Source organism: Pelmatolapia mariae, linkage group LG18 (genome assembly GCF_036321145.2).
Source record: "Pelmatolapia mariae isolate MD_Pm_ZW linkage group LG18, Pm_UMD_F_2, whole genome shotgun sequence".
In the NCBI taxonomy this organism is placed as follows: Eukaryota; Metazoa; Chordata; class Actinopteri; order Cichliformes; family Cichlidae; genus Pelmatolapia; species Pelmatolapia mariae.
In genome coordinates this window covers 5,782,313-5,804,715 of record NC_086243.1, presented here as the reverse complement: position 1 = coordinate 5,804,715, position 22,403 = coordinate 5,782,313, and the positions used below count along the sequence as shown (strand labels likewise).

Genomic DNA, 22,403 nt, shown 5'->3' with positions numbered 1-22,403 from the left:
CAGCACGGGTTACGTGAATGATTTGTAACAAAGTTGAAGTACTCAGTCCATTATAAGACAAAACCTCAATTCCTGCAGAGAGAAAGGCTCTGCAGTCTTTTTTTATAAATGGCCTCTGAACAGCTATCCCATAGGGAGGTTTTGTCTATTGACAGCCGCACTTATTTATAGCTCTTGACAGGCTCAATATTTCGGCCCTTGATATCCGGAGAAGCTTGCTTGGTGCTCGGCAGAAACAGATGACTGATTGCGACTGAAGAGCTGCTCTCTCAGGCTCTTTATAGTCATGTAAAGGACTTTTATTCTGCTCGAAGGAAGGTTCAAATGCCCCTACAGCACTAGAAGAGAGATGTATCACAGCCAGGCATTTGTGACATCGTGTTTGTCGAGAAACATTTCAATCTACGTCTGTTTGCGAGAAATCCCAAATGATCGGAATAGTTGTAGAGTTTTAACGGGCGTGTTAGCTATCTGCCAAGAGCAATACGCACACATATACATATAGATACTTGTAGTGATGTTATCTGTCCGTGGGCATTTCACAGAGTGCTCTGGAAAGACTGGCTGGTCTCACACAGAGAACCAACATGTCTTCCTCCTCGCCTCTCATTTAACTTTTGGCCCCAAGTCAAAATGGCCGTCTCCCATACTGGCAGACTAGAGAGTCAATCTGACCAATTTAGTGGGTCACAGGAGACTTCTGCTTCTCCCTCCCTCCTCCTCCTCCTCCCTCTCCGACCATTTGTTTGGAGCATGTGGACGGGGTAACAGAAATGGCGAGCTGCTCCTCATCCTGCTGTGCTTTAATCACTCGCTTCAAAGGGTCTCGTGTTTCTTTCCCTCTTGATGGCAGAAGGGAGGAAAATGAAGCTCTGCTCTACCTTGCCCGAATTCCTGTACATCAGAACCAGACGAGACGATATCTCCCGTCACCTTCACTGTCCTAGCTCCAGTTTGGCATCTCACGCTGTGCTTTTTTCATTTAAAAAAAGAGCAGAATTTCACTAAAAAATATTATCGCTCTTAGCCAGACGCAGAGCCCTGCTTCCTGTTAGTGTTATTTTCCTTGCCGATTGCAATCTGGTGTAGCACTGCCGGAAAGCAGCGTTATTTTGTTTGCAACTGCAAAAAGTTGATTTTTTTCTCCTTCTCATTCTCAGTAAGAATGCGCATGCTCTGACAGAGAGCCAAGAAATCGGACTTTGTGACCTAAGTGCTAGCGCACACACACACACACACACACACACACACACGAACAGACACCTAACATCGTACGCATTTCCTTTTTGTGTAAGGATGAAATCACCAGACCGCTAATATCCTCCGGCGTAAATGAGGAAATAGATTTGGCAACAACAAGTGACCATTACAAAAGTGAACACTTTTCTCATCTTGATTAAGTTAGGTTAACTTGGGAGGACTAAAACCTCCTGTTTAAATATGTGTTCTCTTGTGGGCAGAGAAAGCAAGCTATAAACACATTTAACTTAATATGGTGAACCTGGTTGGCAAACAATTTATGTACCCGTTCAGTAGGTGGCAAATCTGTTCTCTATTAAGATCATGTTTCTGGCCAGCTGGGTAATGTCCAATAGACTGTGTTATTTCTGTTTTGTGATGTCCCAACAACTAGATGGAGTACACTTGTGGCACAGAGAGATAAACCACAAGCTTAGATAACTTCAAACCACTGAAAAAGCATCAACTTTACATTAAAGAGGAACTTTAATGAGACTGAAGAAGTCACTTAGATGAGTGATGAAACGTTTCTCCCACTGAAAACTCTACGTCCAGATGAACAGAATCAACCTTTTGGGATTTACTTACCTGGAAGATTGATAGTGCCCCAAGACAGGAGCTCTAATGAGTTTGTGGACTATCAGTTTGAAGCACAAAACTTGGCAATTTAGGCCATATTTGAATGAGAGGACAGACCTTGGGAATTGTAATCTAAGATTAGCACTGATGAGCTAGGTTCTTGGGATAGGTTTATTCTTAGATATCTGTGATATTAAATGTGACAGAGCTTGCCAAGCCTTAGAATAAAACATACTTACTGGAAAAAATGAACAGATGTGTTTTTGTACAATCAGATGTTGTGACTGTGCCCCTAATCCTACACGATGCTGTCCTTATTTTGGTTTAAATGGGTGAGTTATATTTTTAAAAAAAAGTGTTGAGACCAGACTGTACACGTTTGTGCTGTGAAGTTGGGCATTTTAACCCTGGAGTCTTGAGGGGATTGACCTGCTTATGGAGCCAGCCTCAAGTGGCCATTAGAGGAACTGCAGTTTTTTGCACCTCCTCATTAGCTTAGTTTTGCAGCTAATAAGACTGCAGCTTATTTAACGCCAAAGAGAGCTCCACATACAGGTAAGTTTATCGCCTAGTAGGTTTATCACTGCGACTGACTCCTTGTGCTTCTCCAAAGTCGTCAAAGGTTAGGATTTGGATTAACTGCCTTGCTTAAATCGCCCCCAACAGGATGGTCTCCGGCTTGCAGAGATGCTGAGACCCTGGGTTGAAGAATTCCCTGCCATCTCATTACCTGATCCTGGCCCGCATTATGCAGTACATAGCCTCTGTATAAGTCACAGTGATCAGCATTATCCCAAGGCTGTTGACATTTTCAACCCGTTCATTTCTCTCCTCTCTTGAGATATGAGATGCAGCCGAGTTAGATAGTACCTGGACAAAGCAGCAACAGTTAGCTATTGTTCCAGCATAATGCGTAATTAGGTAAAACTCGTGTGACCAGGCAAGATAAAGCACGTAGTTACAAAGCACACTGGGCTCCTCCATCTTTGAGCTCAGACTGTAATTAAAGGGCTACAATAGCCATTCTGGGATGTGCCTGGTCTTTTCTGCTGGCTGGCTGATGGGCTGCCTGAATGCCACCTAGGGTAACTGGAAATTTATGCTAAAGGTTCAGTTCAAGAAGATCCATCGCTGAATTCAGCACGGCTATGTGTGCTTATCTGTTCATTTTCTCAACAAATCTCAATATGATGAAATGCTATTTAATGTAGGCTGTTGAAACAAAGTATCACATGTTTATGCATCAAAGTTCAAGCCTCATAACATGTGTACTCAGATTAACACTTACAAAAGCCTTGCACATTGACCGACTTCCCTCTTTCTGTTGGATTGTTTTACTCCTTATAAAAAGGATGTTCTTCATCTTTGTATTATCTTTAAAAAAACAAGCATTATCACGGTGCAGCTCCACTGAGACTATCAGCTATATTTAATTCCATCAGTGGCCTGTACCACTGAAAGCTCCTGCTATCTTTCTAATCAAATTTCACCTAATAGCTTCAGTAATAGAGTGGATTGGACCAAAGTGGCCACAGTCAATATGCCTATAATAAATGTATAAAATGACAATATGGAAAGAATGTGGAAATGTGAAAAGAGTCACTCAGAGTTTTCTAACTTGTTATTTTTCAGTGCTGGCTATGTATTCTTGAAAAGAGTAAGTTAAACCCAGAATGCTGTTATCACAAGGAAAACAGTTTACAGATGTTTTTCATGTCTCATGGCTCCTGCTGTTATCCTCCAGTCATACTCAGTTTCTTCATAAGTAGCATTTGGCTTATCTGGCTTATTGCAAATGTCTTATTGTATAATAGCCTAAAATGAAGAGTCACCAGTAAAACAGTTGGTTGATGAATTACGGCTTGTTTGATGTTGGGTCAATACAGAAGGTCATAGTTATTTAAAGTACAGTACATAAAGCATGTCAACTGCACAGACTCACAGTGAGCTAATTCATCTAATCCCCAAAAGTGACAAATGGACAAGAACAGGATTTAATAGTTAGAAGTCACTATAAATAATTTACTTCAAAATGGGTTTCTTTTTTAACATTTAATTAAAAGCTATTGATTACGTAAAGTTTTATCTGGATTGCAGACTGTATCTTCAAAGCTGTAGTTACGACTCCATAGAGAATGATCACACAACTCTACAATCCCAGGTAGCTTGGTGTAGCTTTGATGGCCCGTTTTATCATCATTTATCATTTCCATTATGGAGTAACTTACCATAAATGTTTTTGCTGATGTATTGTCAGCCATTGTTGCCATTTACTATATAAAATCAATTTACAACATATATACCCTAAAACAATTCTTTTGTCATATAGATGCAATATGTTCACTGTAAAATTGTTGGCTTTATAGCATCTGGAAAAGCTGAATTTTTGGCTCATTTACACTGCAGTAAAAAAAGAATGGCAACCTCTTTGCAACTAGGAAAAGTCAGTGGTTGCCTGGGGATTGCAATTATGTATTTTGTTGTGAAGGACACATTGACCAACTGGTTGCCAAGAGGCTTTCCAAATAATTGCTGTCTAATTTATAAACAGACAGTTTGCCAAGAAATTGCCTTCAGTCTGAGTCAGTCTAGTGAGCACAACTGGTCTGCAACACATCTCTTTGCATTAGGAAACTTGACTCAACTGGTTGCCAACTGGTTGTGTTCATGTTATATTCCCATCTAAAAGCATGATTTTATCTATCATGCAGCAACTACACCACTATATTTGGAGAAATCTTAGTTTCATAACTATGAGGTTCTGGCTGGACTCTGAATATAATTATTTCTTATGAATGTGAATTTGTATGTAGATTAAATTTGTAATTTTTGCCAAAGTTAATTGGTGTATTTAGAGCCCCACCAATACAGGATTTTTAAGATGAATACAGATATTTGGTGATTTAAAAATTTGATATATCACCTCTCATTTTTTTTTCTTTTACACATATACAGCATAAACAAATTTTAGCTATAAACTATTGGCTGTAGTAGTTTTAGGATTCAGGCACTTTTTTTTTTTTTTGATTGCTGAGATTTTGCAAAAGCTACCTTATGTGTGACTGGGTGAAATATAGAAATCTAAACACCATACTCAACCGCGATAGCCAAATCCAACATAGTAATCCAGAATAGCTTTACTTGCCATCACATTAAAGTGACTGCTGAGTCCACACGTTTCAGCGAATGCCGTATATACATCAAGTCTCTTTACTGATTTATTCTCCTTCATTTGATCGCTTACATCATTCTGAAATGTTTGAAATGATTTTTACGTCATTTTGTGGCACAAATTAATATTAGTATCAGTGTGGGGGGGGGGGGGGAGGTTTTGACAGAAAAAGTACACATCACTGCCAAAAATACATCAATATGTGTAAAGCACAGTCAAGTAGCAGTGACTGATGGCCAGACGAATAAAGAGAATGAATATCGATGAGGTTTTCGGGAATAACAAAGCAAGTCTGCTCTTTTCTTCTCTTGATGATTAAGGGAAAACTTTGACACATTTTGATGCAAATTCACACTTTCTTTCAATGACCATAAGCTTTGCAAAAGTGCCGCATCATAGCTGTGGAGATTGTAAATCAAATTGCACAAGATTTAAACAAAGCAGTTAAAGGTAACTACGAATCTCACGGCTGACAACCCATGATTAATGTCGAATTAAATTTATGCAAAAGTAATCTACGTTTGTAAAAGCCATCTCCTTTGTTTTTATTATAAAAGCCTTTCACTTTGTTTTTGTTTGTTTTTTAAGTAATGTCTGTAAAATGGCCCTGAGTAAATTAATAACCACAGTGTGGCTTCAGCTTTTGAATCTAAATCAGCGCTGACACAAGCTGCACTATTGTTTGATGGTTTCCAAGAGTGAAAAAGGCCTTTGCTTTCCTTTATGGGTGGCTCTATTATCTAACTGCTCTGTCTACAAGAGGACCGGCATTGTGGTCAGCACAGATAACAGATAATATGGAACGCATGGAAATAGATGGATTATATGGACAGGGTTTAGAATGTGTTTATTGGGTGGATAAAATGATGGGATTTTCATTGCTATCTTGGCATTCGCTCTTTTAAGCCCCTCTCATTGGATTTAACAGTGCTCTCTCCTCTTTCTCTCCCTGTGTCCATCATCTTCTGTCTCTCCTCTTCAGATCTTTGTATTGCATTATATTACACCCTTCATTTTCTGCCTCTCTGTGTATCTCTTTCATGTCTTCTCTCGCTGTTTGTGTATCATATTGCTTCTCTCAGTCGTCCTCTGTTCTTTCTTAATGCAGCAGTCCAGTCAGTCAGAGAGATTAGGTGGTTAGAGAGCAGTGGATTTATGACATTACCTGTTGTTTTTTAGACCCAAATAGCCGAAATGCATCCTTTAAAGCATCTGAAAATATCAGGTCACATTGTACAACGAGAGTTGATCATTATTTAAAATTACAGAGTGTTACACTTCCCATCTGTTCTTTCATCCAAGCGAAAGTTCCAAGTGGGGCTTTTAACTAAAATTGTCATAGCTGGGCTCAAGTGTTGGAATAGAGAGCTTTTACCTAACTTGCTATTTGCTTGATTTGAATTATGGCTCAAATTGTCCTCTTATTTTGACACACACGGGCCTACGTTCCCACTTATTGTAAGATTTGCATTATAGGCCTAAAATGGCAGCAGCTGTGACAGGTACTGTGGAATACAGCCTAATAGACTCATTTTAAAGTTAACTAGAACTTCTACAACCCTTCAAAATTCAGACATTTTATGGTGGTTTTGTACTGGTTTTGAAGAATGCATTGTTAATATGAGTACATTTAGAATTCTTAAAGAATTTTTGCTTATTTCCAGATCAATATTTGTATTTTTTTCCACAAAGTTTTAGCTTCTCTTCTTGTAAGGCCACCTTTACTTTAAGCCAACTTTCTTCTAATTGGCTGTCCCCCATAAACAAATGGTTTAAACAGCAGTTGGGTTGTTGCATTACAGATATGGTGCTTTTCAAGCCCTACCTAGCCCACTGGTTATGAGGTAGCAGTGATTACTCGGGCACTGGCCTCACTGGTCCAAAACTCTGTTCTAGTAATCTACCTGTCACCCTTAAAACAGTTTTCCAAAATAGGGCTGTGTGATATGACCAAAATCTCATATCCCGATATAAGACATCTATCGTCCCAATAACGATATAAATCACAAAAATTTAACATTTTCTGTGAATCTCGGGCAGCTCGACTTGCGTGAAGTGTTTCCAGCTGGGTGTCGTGTACCTGGAGTCGAGTGTTTTAACCGATGCATGAAACGATACATTTTTAGACATAAGTTGTAATGGCCGCCGTTTTCTTTGTGAGTATTTATTACACGGCGTGCTGCGGGGAAAAGCCTGTTCTAACGTTTGAGTCTAAGGTTTATCTTTTAGCACCTGGCGGCTCTTTTTTGCTTTTCATCCGTAAATACTCTGCATACTCTGTCACGTGATTCAGTTTATTTTGAGAAGTCTCAACAGGGTCTTGAGCTTTATTGTGAAAGCTTTATATGGAAAATAAACAAGCAGACACGCGATGGTGTTACCGTCGTTGTTGCTAACAACAACGCATAAAAACAGTCGCTTGTCCGTCTGTAGTGTGGTTATATTAAATATAAGAGAAAGAGAGAACTTTAAGAAATTAATATAGCCACTACAGTGACCATCAAAACGATGAAAAAATATTGCCGTAAACAGTTTATTTAGCGACACCACGAAACAAACGATAGCATAAAATGAAACGATAGACGTTTTTATATCGTCATCCGATATATATCGTTATATCGAACAGCCCTATTCCAAAAGGTAAACATTCACAGGCTTAAAATTGAGTTTGTTAAGTTGCATTTTAAGAAAATAAGGAGTAAATCCATGACCTTTTGAAAGACGGGCAGTATAAAAAGTAGTCTGTTGTCTCTGGTCTAAAGTAGCAAGAGTCTCGAGATGTTGTCCCCTTTATTTGGCTTGTTGGAGCTATCCACAATACACTCAGCAAGTATTAACTCGACAGTTAAGAGTATTTGTCCTGGTTTTGGAAACAAATGGCCTGGTAATTACTTCTAACTAATTAGTGTATCCGATCTTTCCGGTCAGGTTTTAGCCAAGCTTGTTGGGAATGAGAATGGAGCCTCTCTGCGTTTGACTTTCACACTAGAGGGGAGGTTTGTCTCATGTTATAATCCTAATTTTACAAGGTCAGTTGTTCTTGCTTCTAAAAATAGCCTGGGGGGAATTTTGAGATAATCCGGTATTGTAGCTGAGCACTTTTGCAGTAAACAACATTGTCCTTAACTTCAGATCATTTCATGTCAGATTCTGTAATATCATTGTGTTTTGTGCTCACGCAGCAAAATTGTTGCTTTTTCATTGACATGTATAGTCTTGTGCTTTTTCTACACCCACAGTATATATCTAATGTTGAAGTTTGTAGTATTTAAGCTCTGTATGAAACACAAAACGAGCCACACTCACACATGCACACACGCACTGTATCATTAGCACTGATGAAGTACTATGCAGTGACATGACCCGCAGCAGGTAAGATGATCACGCTGTCAATTAGTCTTCTTTTGCTGCACTAATTATACTGTCAAATTTCATTGATGCACAATAGAGATTCAATGGGAAACAAGCACCAGTTCTCTCTTTCCTGGGCCAGAAGGCACATGAACTGTTTCAGGTAGTGAACACTGACTAGATATAGCTGGTGGCGAGCAGCAGAAAGAACTGCAGAGGGAGAGATAAAGGATAGTTGCAGATCAGGTGCACCATGTCATTTTCCATTAAAATCACACCACAGGCAAATTTCCAGGGGGCTGATATAGTCGCACATCAACATCTTAACAATGTCACTGTGATGTTAGCATTTACAGTCATGTGAAGAAAAAAAATCACAGGAAAGCTGTCTTTCACATTCCTGTGAAACACTAAACACACCCTCACTGTTTCCATAGGAATTAAGAGGCTAAGTAGCAGCCAGGTACTGATAATCAAATGCAGCTGATTAACTGGTCATCGACACGTGTGGTTACTTCTATAAAAGCAGATGTTTTGGCATTTGTCTGGTCTGGAATATTCAATATTCAGTGACACTGATGTGTCACTCCATACCCTGCCACCCACTCCAAAGGTGTTGTTGTCCACCTAAGCGGACATGTAAAAAACTCTTTGAAAAGTACGTTTAAAAAAGAAGTTCAAAAATCTTTTTTTCATGCCTAAAGATGAATAAAAATAAGAGAAAAATCCTGATTGAGGTTGGCATAATTCATGCATGAAAGGGTTCAAAACTTTCTTCATCACATGACTATAGAAGTAAAAGCTATCTCTGTAGCCTAGCGTGGCTGTGTGAGAGTCTTGCTTACACAGCCTTAGGTTCGGATAATCTACGCGTCACTCTTCCCCGGCCTCAGTGATGCAATGGGGGTATGTGGCAGGGCGTGGTCTGCAGTTCCACTGCCGGGGATGCGGACGCATCTGCATGGCATCTGCAATCACGCCTAGCCGGCTTTAAAATCTGTACTGGGTCCTGAGATTGGGTTGTTGTTGGTGTGTGTGGCTGGGAGCCGCAAAGCTAAAGCCAAGTAGTGTTGAAACAGCAACCGAGTGAATAAAGTATATGCTGAAAAGCCTTAATGTGTGGACGGGTCTGCCATGAGTTATTTACAATCACATTTCGACCCTGATTCGTGATCGTACTCAACTGTGTTAGATTAAGGATTTTTAGATGCTAGTCTCATTGTGCATATTGTACTCCAAGAGTGAGCTTTGATTCTGATTCCTTCGTTTAACTCATTACTTATCTCTGCTCCTGTCCTGATAACGAAGAATAAAGTTCTACATTTCACCTGGTTCTGACAAAAATCCAACACCCTCTGGACTATTTTACATTCCAGCTTCAGCCCCGTGTTGATATAACCACTTGAAGCTAACACCACTTGGCCTCTTCCCTCAGTTTCCAGCAAGGTGTCTACATGAGTGCTCAGCTTGCATTGACTTTTACTTGCATCACATCTTGGCCATTGGTAAATAACACACATTCATCTCCACTCAGGCATATTCAAGAGCAGTGAGGCATCATTTTGACACCAACAAATGTAGGAAAAGTATGTGAGGACCAGCCTGCTCTACTCTTAAGAAAACATTGACTCAGTCTGTGTCATCAGTACTGCCTGTCGGAGCCCAGACCGGTCATAATAATCCTCATCATCCTGCCCCGTCAAAGGTGTTTGTCTGATATAAACACACTCCATCCTCCCAGACATGGGGCTTCAGTCTCTCTCTGCTTCCCTGCTTTGTGTGATGCATTTGTGTGCTTTGCGTGCTTCCAAGACTTGTCTGTGGAGGAGTGTTTGTGCAAGTGCGTGGCTGTGTTTTTTTGGGATAATAACGTCTGATGGATGAGGAGTCTGCTATGCTGACAAAAGGCCCCATTAACATATAACGCTTGGCTCCCTCTCGCAATCCGTCATACACCACATACACCCACAGAAAATGCAGGTAATCAATGGGAAGATTTAATACCAGCCTGACTCCTAAAAATTACGTTCCCATGCAGCTAGACTGTATTCCCAATTACGGTTTGAAGTAAAAGTATTTTCTCGCCAATAAAATACACTGTAATGTAAAAGCTCTACAAACGCTATTTAAACATAATCTACAACACTGTTATCTAAGGTTCAGCTACCAAGTGGAACCATCCTCTGTTTTTAATTAGTTTTATCTGACATTTTCACTTTTAAATTCAGTTTTCATTCACTGGTTAGGTGTAGCCACCACAAGACGAATAGGTCATGGTTTGGGTTCAAACGTGCCCTTTCGGTGTTAACACCATTCGGGTTCCCAGCTCAATGAGCAGAAGAAGTGAGTAAGAACATGCACTTGCAGCCCAACTACTGGGTTGGGCTGCCGTTAACTCTTCATGAGCTTCAACAGCGTCACCCAGTTACTGCAGATTAGTCAGCTGCACATCTGTGATGGAACTCTCTCATTTCACCACGTCCCAAAGGTGCTCTTGAATTGAAATGTGGTGACTGTGGAGGCCATCTGAGTACAGTGAGCTCAGTGTCATGCTCAACAAACCTGGTTGAAATGATCTGAGCTTGTGAAGGTGTGTGTTATTCCATATTCTCATGGGTTCACTGTGGCTATAAAGGTATGAGGTTTGATGGGGAGATTGATATCGCTTTGAATTCTGTAAGCTAACAAGAAAACTAAAACCAGCAGATTATTTGCTGAGCAATTAGCTGAGGCCAGTGGGCAACTGGTTTAGGCTCCTTCCAGCCTTTGAGCTAAATTAGTCACTTACTGCTTCTAACTTCACCACAAAGACATGAAAGTCCATATTCATAAGAAAAAATTGTGAAAAGTCATATCTCTTTGTATGTTTTTACATATGGTTAGTGTACACCATATTATAGTGTCATTATTTTACCGTTTTACCTTCTTCGTTAGGAGTAATTAGGAAGGGCAGGTTTAGAAATGAGTATATCAAAGGGACAACTAAGGTTGAGTAGTTTGGTTAGTGAGGCAAATCTGACATACTTGGACGTGTGCACTGGAGGGACAGTGGATGTACTGGACAAAGGATGTGGAATATGGAGCTGCCAGGCAGGCGCCAAAGAGAGACCACAGAGAAGCTTCGTGCATGTAGTGAGAGAGCTCATGTAGAGGGTTTGAATACTCAGTGTTGGGGAGTAACGGAATACATGTACCGCCGTTACGTATTTAGAATACAAAATATGAGTAACTGTATTCCGTTACAGTTACCGTTTAAAAAGGTGGTATTCAGAATACAGTTACTTTGTTGAAATAAATGGATTACACGGCGGTACTTTCCTGTTTCATATTGTCGCGGGTCAGGACTGTTTGGGTTTGTCTGACAGCTACGTTCTGTTGTTCCAGGCGGCAGCGTTACGGTTGCCATGGTTACAGGGTGACGCTCTCTCTCTCTGCGTGTTTCCTGGGTGAGAGAGCGCTTTTTTGTTGTTGTTGTTGTGCTAAGCTAAAAGGCAGAATGCTACAGGCATGGCCCTAAAGAATGTAGCCTCATGGGCAGTGTAGTCCGTGCTGCAGCGAGAATGGACTACCATACACGTTATGTGTCTGTGAGCGAGGGAGGGAGAGAAAGGAAAAGTCCCAGCTGTCACGGAGCAAAAACGGGAGCTGGAAGCATGTAAATATAATAATAACCACTGCAGCCAAGAAGAGTGCCTGACGAGCCCAGCTGTAAGTAAGCTATTAAGACTCAACTGTACACTGTGTTCGTGTTTTCCTCCGGAAACAATAAGTTCCGTTGGAGCAGCCTTTCAACGCCTCTCTCTGTCTCTCGCTAGCAAAGTTGACCCAGACAACAAAGTAAAGCTAGTTTTCAGCTACGAGCCCGACACGAACCCACCGTATTAGCCAGATGTCCCTTTACTACGGTTCGGAGCCGCGGACCTTCAGTAACAGTAATAAATCACAGCAATAGTACATTCACGTAGTTGTAAACAGCATGATAATATATTAAGTAATCCAAAGTATTCAGAATACGTTACCCTCATTGAGTAACGTAACGGAATACGTTACAGAATACATTTTGGGGCATGTATTCGGTATTCTGTAATGGAATACATTTTAAAAGTAACCTTCCCAACACTGTGAATACTAGAGTTAGGATTAGAGGCAGATGATCCACTATGGAGTACCCTGAAGGGAGCAGCTGAAAGAAGGAGATCATAGTAATTTTAATTTTCAGGCTCAGAGGCACAGAGTAACCTTTGGGAATGTCAGTCTTATCAACAGGTGGTTGGTCATCCAGGAATTGAGGTGGATAAGGAACTTTTCCAAAAGTAGAACTTGAAGCCCTCGAGCTCGTTTCAGAATAAGAATAAGAATAAGAACAACTTTATTTATCCCGAGGGAAATTCTTTTGTCATGTACATGCTCAAAGCAGCAGGAGAGACAGAGGAACAGATGAATAAGATATAAGATATGCAATATATACAATAAGAATAGTGTACAGTAGGATAGTGCAAGACATAGTATCGGATAACTCTAACGAAGTAATATACATAACTATATCCTGGTGAATAAATAACTTAACTATCAGTGCAGGCGATTCTAGAAAGTGACAAAGTATTGTGCAATAGAATAAGGGGAGTAGCAGCGTATGATGGGGGGATGAAAACAAATATTCAATAAGTACTGTTGGGTAATATTGCACGGTCTGGGAGGGAACAGAATAACATAGGTAATCGTCTCAGGAGAATCACCTACAGAGTGAGGAACAGTTAAACAGTCTTATTGCCAACGGCACAAAGGATTTCCTGTGGCGGTCAGTTCTGCATTTCGGGGCAATGAGTCTTTTGCTGCGTTTGCTCCGATGGTCCATCATGGGGGCGTGCATGGGGTGGGAGGGGTTGTCCATGATAGAAAGAAGCTTTTTCGGCATTCTCCCCTCAGACACCTCCTCCAGGTTCTCAAGTCTGACACCCAGGACAGAACCAGCCTTTCTAATCAGTTTGTTCAGCCTGTTGGCATCAGCTGTCTTCACCCCACTTCCCCAGCACACAGCTGCAAAGAACACGACGCTCTCCAACACCGAATGATAGAACATGGTCAGCATTTTCCTACCAATATTGAAGGACCTGAGTTGCCTCAGTAGGAAAAGCCGACTCTGCCCTTTTTTGAAGATAGCATTGGTGTTCCTGGTCCAGTCCAGTTTACAGTTTCAGTTTCAGCGAACAGGCCTCAAAGGAGAATACAGGAAATCGGAATTACCAAGAGCCTTTAACACTTGAGCAGGAAAAACAACTTGGAAATGATACTTTTACTCAGAGTAATAAAACAGTAACACTGTACTTAATACAGTACATGGTGTGTAGTCACTCCACTTGTTAGCTCTTCTGAGCCTGTAGCCTACTTACACGGGTGAATGTTATTATTTTGGTGTTATGTCATGTATTGACACAAACAACAGGGTTATTTAGTGTGTGTGGATTACAAAGGTTTAAATCTTGTTGATATTGATTTACACTGAACATCTTGGCGATCATAATACAATGGAGGTTTTCTGAATTTGTAAGATTAATAGGAATTTACGTGCTCTGGTGTTTAATGTCTTCTGACAAATATCACTGGTTGGGGAGTTACAGAGAGAATATACAAGAGGAGTCTTCAAAGATTTATTGGACGTGGCTACAGTCGAAAGCTGTATAGAATTACTGTGTGTGTGTGTGTGTGTGTGTGTGTGAGTAAACACTAAAAACAGCAATACAGTTTCTCATATGTTTGTTTCAGGGTGCCAATCCACACAAAATCACAGGCAGAACCGCCTTTACAGAAAGAAACGTTGCATCACATAGCCATCAAATTTTCCTGAATGAACTAGCAAACAAATCAACAAATTAAGTGCGTAAAAGGAGCTGACATGCTTGTGTACATGCTATGTAATGAAATTCAAGGAGCAAATATTACTTCTCTGCTACCTGGTAGGACAGAACGAGAGGGGAAATAACAGGAGAGAAGAGGAAATGAGTTTGCGTGAGACTTATTACCACGCAGTTGTATGACAACTGAAACAGAAATGCGTAGGCCTGTCAGCATTGTTTGTTATATGTAACATTATGGCTGTGTTGAAACACTAAATGGGAGTCTGTGTGAAGATACGTTATTGGCTGCCAAGACAAAGCTGAAGACGGTCTGTAAACACAGTAAATGCACAGGGAATTTCAGGAGCAACGCCGACACTTGTGAGCAGCATTGGTACTCCGTGCTTTATCTGTCGGCACTACTGCGTACCAAATCAGTGCAGATGTGTATGGAATCTTATATCTTTTTATTATTGTGTTTCACTGGTGCAGAAAAACAGGCAGACTTCTCTAGTTCTATTTGAACTGATGTTTTCTCACTGCCCTTTTAGTAATATTTCTTATCTCCAATCCCTTTGTGCTTACCCTTCTGAAATCATTCCCATGACAAGATAACACTGTAGAGGGATAAACAAATACCCCAAACAAGTTCACAAAAAGAGAAATTCAAAAGCAACCTTGTTTTCACTTTGATAATAAGGCATTTTGGAGTGTATGTTATTGGTTTTGAGAAGGGTCTCTGTTCCCAAGGTACTGAAGAATCTGCAGTCTGTATGTTTTCATCCTTCAGCGAAAAAATAAGAGTTCAAACAGTAGAAAGCAGCATTTTGTGTGGTATTCCCGTTTTTATCGCAAACCTACGCGGTGGACATGGATGGGAAACACAGTTTAAGGCATGTGTGGCTTAATGGACTACCATCAATCTAAAAGTATCCCGATGGTGCTCCACCAAAGAACAACATTTTGCAGTAGCTTAACACTTTTTTTCTTTCTCTCGTTTCTCTTGCAGTTCAGCAGATGAGAAGTTTCGCTGGAATAACCAAGGTAATGTGACTGTCTTATTCACTGTTTGTACTGTAGCGCTGCGCTTTGCTGGTTGTGCTTATTGCATTGTTATCCACTGTAATCTCCTCCCAGCCCAATATATTGATGTAGTTCTTTAGAAAGTACTGCGGTGGTCTTAAACCACCCCAATAAAGGTTAGTTAACAATAAAAGGGTGAGATTCTCTCACCACACCTCAAACCATCTGACAACTGAGTAAAGCAGCATTTGCAAATAATTCTGAGTATTTAGTTTAACCTGTTCAGGGTGCCAGATGGGATATGCTTTCCATAAAGGACAATGAGAATCAATGAGCTTTTAGGCAATTTGAAAGTCAAATTAAGACACCTCTCCAGGCTTGACAACTTCTTTGACGGCATTTTTTAGCTGAAGAAATACCTCCCATGCGTGACACTTAGGTCTCCCTCTCTCTGCCTCATTGTCAGTCACGCTGAGTTGTATAGCGTGTTTAGAGTAGATTGATTATCTGAGTGGCTGGGTCGGCGACCTCCGCCAACAAAGAGGTGACAAGGAAGCGCGGAGGTTTTGTGGTTTAAACCCTCCACAGTGAAAGTTTTCAATGTCTGCCGTGGTCTTTATCCATCCCGCTGCGCTGGGGGGCAGATTTAAAAATGACTTTTAGCTTTTGTTAGTGAAGGTGAGAGTAATTCTAGTGGAATGCTTCAGACAGCCCTGGAAATGCTTCACCAACAGCATCAACATCATCAGTCTAGAATTGTGTCAGTTGAAGTCAATAAAATCTGCCTCCTAAATCCACTAAGTCCTCTACTATTACCGTTTCTCTTCTGTCTTGATAAGAGATTAATGTTGCTCCTAGGACTCATTTGTAAGCTTTTATCCCCCTTGGCAGCCCACTTTAACTTGAAAACACTGGGCATGTTATCAGCCTCTTTCTGACAGACAAACGGCTGGTATCTAAGTACAAGGTGGACCTCAAGATTTGTTGCTGGATTATCAGTTAGGCCTTTACCCTTGGCCCATGGATTGCCATTGCATGCTGCTCTGTGTCAGTGCGTAAAGCCACTTCTTGGGTAACTACTCTGCAGTTAAATGACAATGATTTTGAATATTTTTTTGTTGAAACTTGTCTAGAATTGTGTTATAGTCTAAGATCCAGTTGCTTATATTCAAAGGTGGGTTTCTGGTTAAAGGAAGAGTTGAAAATGAAAGGTTACAAACAAAATAGACAGAAAGCAGAGACAATGAGAGTCATTGGGAGTCTGCATGTGGCTCTTCATTTGCTCACTGTAAGAAATAGTGTAGACACATGATGTGTAAGTGTGTGAATTTCTGCTCATGTTTGTCTCCTGTTCTTCCTGCACATGTAGATGGACAGAAGGACATAGAGGAGGAGCTGACAACAGGCCTAGAGCTGGTGGACTCCTGCATCCGATCGCTCCAGGAATCGGGCATCTTGGACTCACAGGACACTTCTACAGGAGACAGTAAGATCAATGTTGTGATGATGAGAGTACAACGAGAATCAATTCTTCCTTCTTTTTCTTTCCTGAGACGGCAAAAGAAGCATATCTTGGAAGAGGAAAGGTAAAATCTAATCAAAACCAGCGAGGATGGTTATTCCCAGCCTGGAGCCGTAGTCTCCAGGTTTTGGTTGATTAACCTGTTGAATGTGTTTGAGTTCACAAAGAAAGTGCACTTCACAAAAACAGCCTCCTGAGTAAGCATGGCGGTGCAGCAGTATGTTTAGTCCTCCTTTGAATTAACAGCAACCTTTTTAATGAAGCCTGTTACATGATGATCTGTACTCAGGCTGATTAGTGTCTCCTCACCTAAATGCAAAACATGTTTTCTTTCATTACCGTGACTGCTGCGGTCAAAATACGGCTTCTTTCAAACATAAAAGTTTTAATCCACAGAATCTGTTGCAATAGTATGTTGGTGTGCCGAAGATGAATGCAGCTTTCATTGAATTTTTTGTTGATGACAAGTTGCCTTTCTGTTCTTGTATGACCCATATACCTTTTAGCCTTTGAACATTAAGAAGTTGAATAACATCGGCAGTTAAAGTGAAAACAGATTCATTTTAAGACTAGATTTAAGTTGCTACTTCTATTAGTCTCTTCTTAGCTCTGATTTGGTCCATAGAAGGACTTATTTGTCTCTTTATCTGCTAAGTTCCTTGATAACTTTTGCTAGAAGAAGAGGTTGCGCTGCTTTTTAATGTGAAGTTTAAAGTAGTTTGTCAGAGCACTCAGTGAGACCGCTCTCAACCTTCTATACTTGGTCCCAGGGATGATACTGGGGAGTTATTCTATATTCTACCCCATGCGAGAGCGGTAGCTGTCAGGAGACATGCAGTGTTGCCAGTAGTTTGATATGCTAATCCATCCTTGCTGAGGTGTCAGCTGGCCTGCTGTTCACAGTACAGAGAGGTGAGACACACACACCAACATGCAGCTAAACAGCACAGACACATTAAGCTACATATATCCACACACTGAGCGCTGAATGAAAACACGGAAAAGTTGTAGAGGTGTGCATGCACAGTATCGTGCATTAACATTCACAGACGGATGCGACACAACACAAACAGGAATGGTAATTTTTCAAATGTAAAATATCAGTTATGCAACCAGTCACTCACTGGCTAATCAAAAGAGAGAGAGAGAGTGAATGGCAGGTCAGCCACAGACAGGATAAAGACAGTGAGGACAACAAGAGGGTGAGTAGAGGAACAACAGAAGCAATGATGTAGTCAAACATACAGCATTAATGAACTCATATTGGTGTGTTAGTGTTAGGAAAACGGGACAAATGTTGTCTTTTTCTGCTCTAACGACATATCTGAACAACTAGTTTACAGTTTACTGAATAATCTTCGCATGGGATGAGTGTGAATGTTTACAACATGAAACATTTGGGTTTTTCAACAATTTAAAATGGCTTCTATAAGTATTCATGCACTTCCGCCTCTCACTGTAAAATCCAGCTGTCTTAATCAGTAAAGAAAAACAACTGACACAATTGTAGACTGATGATGTTTTGCTATAAATGGAATAACACATTCTTTCTAGGATTACTTTCAAAGGAAATAATATGTCATGACTTAGCTAGTTACATTAGTCACACACACACACACACACACACACATATATCATAACTAGCGCATCTAGTGTGTAGTATATGAATCCTGTTAAGAAACTTGCATAGATGCTAATGGATGTTAGCGGCTAACTGAATTGAAAAGAATTGAGTTTATCTGAGAAATTTTAAACTGTCATTTCTTTTAGCCAAACAGCTCTCATTTTGGATCAAAAAAGTCATTTTTAATGTCAGTCTTAAAATGTATATACTGACATTGTCCATGTCTTTAATATGCAAGCTGCATAGCTAGCCTTGATACCGCTATCATAATTATTTTATTGTATTTTTTTCAGGCGGAGACTTTAAGCCAACTCATTCAATGTTAGCCCAACTTGCTAGCTAGCTCTGATGATAAAAGCTGCCACTGATTTAGAGTTGCTGTCTAGAAATGGTAACTCTCTGAAATCAATCACCAATTACGTGGGAAATTACTCTGATCGTGGCAAATAATTGTTTGCTTGTGTTAAAAAAACACAGTTTATTAGCGTGATTTAAAATGCACCAAATTTACTAGCGTGTTGCGCTATGATAGAGCGCAATGAAAAGATTGAATTTAAGAGGTGGGAACTCAGAGATTTTTATGACTGACCCTGTTGCATATGTATTTCTGGGAGCTTGTTTTTTAAGGTACAAAAGATAGCAAGGAGAATATTTAAATCAAGCGCGCAAACTGATTTACCAAGGTTTGTGACGTGTGATTTACTGCTAGCTGCTCCAATATTTAACATTGAAAAAAAGCCTGTTGTGTTTTTGCTCTTGATATTGAAACGAACTGACTCCGCCCTTGTTTAGAAAACCAGAACAGCTTTTTTAACTCACTCGTAAAACTAAACTAACCACACCTATGAGGGCTGTTTGCCGGTTGCACTTACATGTTTATTTCGTCTCGTTTAGTTAAAAGTACATACTACTTAGCACACAGCCAAGCACATGCATGCATAGGAAATATAATACCTATATGACAAATGAAGAGATGTTTACATACGCCCACACACACACACACACACCTGTAACCCATGCCCACTGCAGCAGCAGAATCCATGCCTTTTACTCGAGCTGCTGAGCAGATTAATGTGACACAGCAGCAGAGTGCACCGATTGTCTTCACGCTGCTTCATGCCGGTGTTTGCGGCTGTGTTGCAAGCAGCTATTTGGGACCGTGCATGCAGTTTCATTTGTGTTGCAGACTCGACGTGCCTCTAATGGGCATCTAAATATAGACCACCTCATGAAATATTAAAACATGTCAATCGAGAAGTCTGGTCACGAAGAAAAGCTCTTTGGGTCTGCGTGCGTGACAGAAAAGAGAAAAGAGGTCAGAATGTGCACGACTCCGTAGATGCAGGTATATGCAAATGTGCTCAGTGTTCATGCATGAGATCACGGGGGCAGGAGGGATCCAAGTGTGCATGTGTCTGTTCACTCAGCTCTGAATAGATATTAAAATGTACAAGCAGAGACCTTCTTACAGGACCCCATTACTTTCCTGCTACTACACTAATACACCCCTATCTTTTCCTACACACACTCACTTAGATCAGACGGAATGAGTGGAGCCTTTAGTGTTGTGCCATATGAGTAATAATGTATTTATGAGGCCCTTTGTTTCCTTAAAGGCTCCACTAGCCATATGAAACACACCTAAAGTGGCAAAGAAAAACTGTGGAAAATATCTCCTGGCCTTGCACACACACATTTGACTCTTCTGTGCATGAGAGTGTGTGAATTGATCTCAAACAGGCCTGGAGTACAAATTCCTTCATTTCACAATGTGTGTGTGTGTGTGTGTGTGTGTGTGTGTGTGTGTGTGTGTGTGTGTGTGTGTGTGTGTGTGTGTGTGTGTGTGTGTGTGTGTGTGTGTGTTTTAAGCCTGTGTATGCATATACGTGTGTACTCTCGGAAGATGAGCATATTGGACACTGAGGCCTCGACCCAGTAAACTCAGCCAGCACCCTTAGCTTGATATCACATTTTAAATTATGCAGAATCACCAGCTACTCCGCCTGCAGCCATTCTCTGTACTTTAATGTGACTTTTCACTTTGGTCGTGCTTTATTTTGCAACCCTTTTATCCAGAGTGACTCCTTTTGCCGTTAGCTGCTGGCTTTATCTGCCTCGTGCAGTGGTTATGGACCGCCGGCACTAAGATTTCTCTCTTCTTTAATAATCACAAACAAGCAACGTTTCTTGGTTTTGTCTCGTGCGCCGTTCTTGGTTTGATTCTTAGACTGCTGGCAAAAAAAGTGACACAAGCGGAGATTAAAGGAACAGCCACTGCTGACAGAGGACAGCTCAAGAACTCCTTTGAGAGTACTGAGTGCTAAAAATTTAATAAACATGGCTGCAGTTAGTTATTTTGCCAGAATAAAGGGAACGTAATCTAGTATATCTGCTCATACATGCATGCAACGCTGCAGCTACAACGGGACACCGTTTTTTTAAAAATACCTTGTTGGCTAAAAAAAGTTTAATTTCTGTAATTAAAGCCGTTTATTAGGAACATTATTGCTATCATCACCAAAGTGAATTAATCAAGGTTGCATCAAAAATGAAACAGCACTTTAATAAGAGAGATGGGAGGGTTTTGGCTGTCGTACAAGCAGCTCCCGCCCTCCTCTTCCCAAATTATTCCCTTAACATTCTCATTTGCTGCTTTCTAGATGCTTTTGTGATTATGTTTCATGCCTCTGTGCCGCGTGAGTCTGTGTTATGTGTCACAGTCTACGCATGTTTGCATGTTTACACTGGAAATGAAATGGTCCATGTGTAAATCACAAGACTGCAAACGCTTTAGAAGCCCTAATGAGGCTGCATGTAAAATTAGCAGTGAAGCATTTAATGTCATTATGCTTTGGCTGTAAGATAGCGTAAACCTGCTGTTAACCTATTTAACTCTGCTCTAACGCTGTCGTCAGCTAGTTAACCCTGCCTCTCTTTCTGACTCGCTATGCCATTCCCTATTAAACATGGAGACATAAAAATAGCGTCCATGTAGATGCATTTTAAATGTTGTTCCAGACACCTAAACATGTCTTGGCCAACAAGGATTATGACTTTTTGCGTCACTTGCTCCATTTCTGTATTATTTGAAATACTGATCTAAAACTTTTATGTTCACAAATTGGCTGCTGTCATAAAAAATAAAGTGTTATGATGTGGAACGACGTGTTAAGACTGATAATGTGTAAAATTGATTTAATTATCAGTGTGACGCTACTTTGTGTTTGTAGAGCCTTAATAAAAAATACAACAAAGTAAAAGGTCTTAAATTAGTTTTTTAATATTTCTAATCATGATGGATAAACTCTTGAGAGATTGAATCAACCCTTTAAATGTAAATCTAGAACCTGTTATGTATGCTTTCGTGTCAGTTCAAAGGCTGTTAAGACTAGACTATTATCTTATGAGGTTAAAGGTCATTTAGCGCATTTACTATTTATAAAAGTGTCCAAATACCTGTATAAGCTCGCCTTGTAACAGCTGAGGGGAAGAAGCACTAGTCAATCACGAGATTATATTTTGTAGTTCAGTATTTGGGGTTGTTCTGTAGTGTCTGGGTCCAGAGTGTTGGCAGTGGATCCTTTGCACATTGTCATGAGATGATGTTTTAGTGTTGTTGATGATGGCTGGATCTAGTCAAACCACTATTTTTTTTTCTCCCTGAAGACTGAAAGCAACTTACCAGTTAGTTACCAGTTACCAGTTACTATCTTACCAGTTAGTTCACACAGCCAGCGGAGGGTTAACTAAGCCTGACGTTTAAGCAATTTTTTATTATCTTACCTTCAGTTAGCTTGGAGCTGCTGGTTTTCTGACCCTGTAAAAGTCAGCATTCAGTAAACTGGCATCCCAAAGCAGCATTTATGAAGTAGTTGGGCTTTGAAAATTCACTCACCATGGTGCTTAGTGAAGGTAATTCATTTCAATATCCAAAATGTTGCAGAATTAAACTGTCTTGGCATCTTTAAAAAATCGACCAGGACCTGTGGAAAAGTGCTGGTCTTAAAGAAGGAAAAACCCCTAAAACCAGCACTCTGTTGTTAATTACACAGGCGCTGA

The 22,403-nt window shown here is 40.4% G+C and overlaps 1 protein-coding gene across 7 annotated transcripts in view; it reads left to right on the top strand.

Annotated features, from left to right (window-relative positions):
- Positions 1-22,403, top strand: part of ctnnd2b (catenin (cadherin-associated protein), delta 2b) — a 209,609-nt gene that overhangs the window by 90,113 nt on the left and 97,093 nt on the right. For all 7 annotated transcript variants that reach the window (XM_063461036.1, XM_063461034.1, XM_063461033.1 and 4 more), the window contains 2 exons: positions 15,185-15,219; positions 16,568-16,684. In XM_063461036.1, the coding sequence (XP_063317106.1) occupies positions 15,185-15,219; positions 16,568-16,684 (152 nt within the window). The remainder of the gene's footprint in view (positions 1-15,184; positions 15,220-16,567; positions 16,685-22,403) is intronic.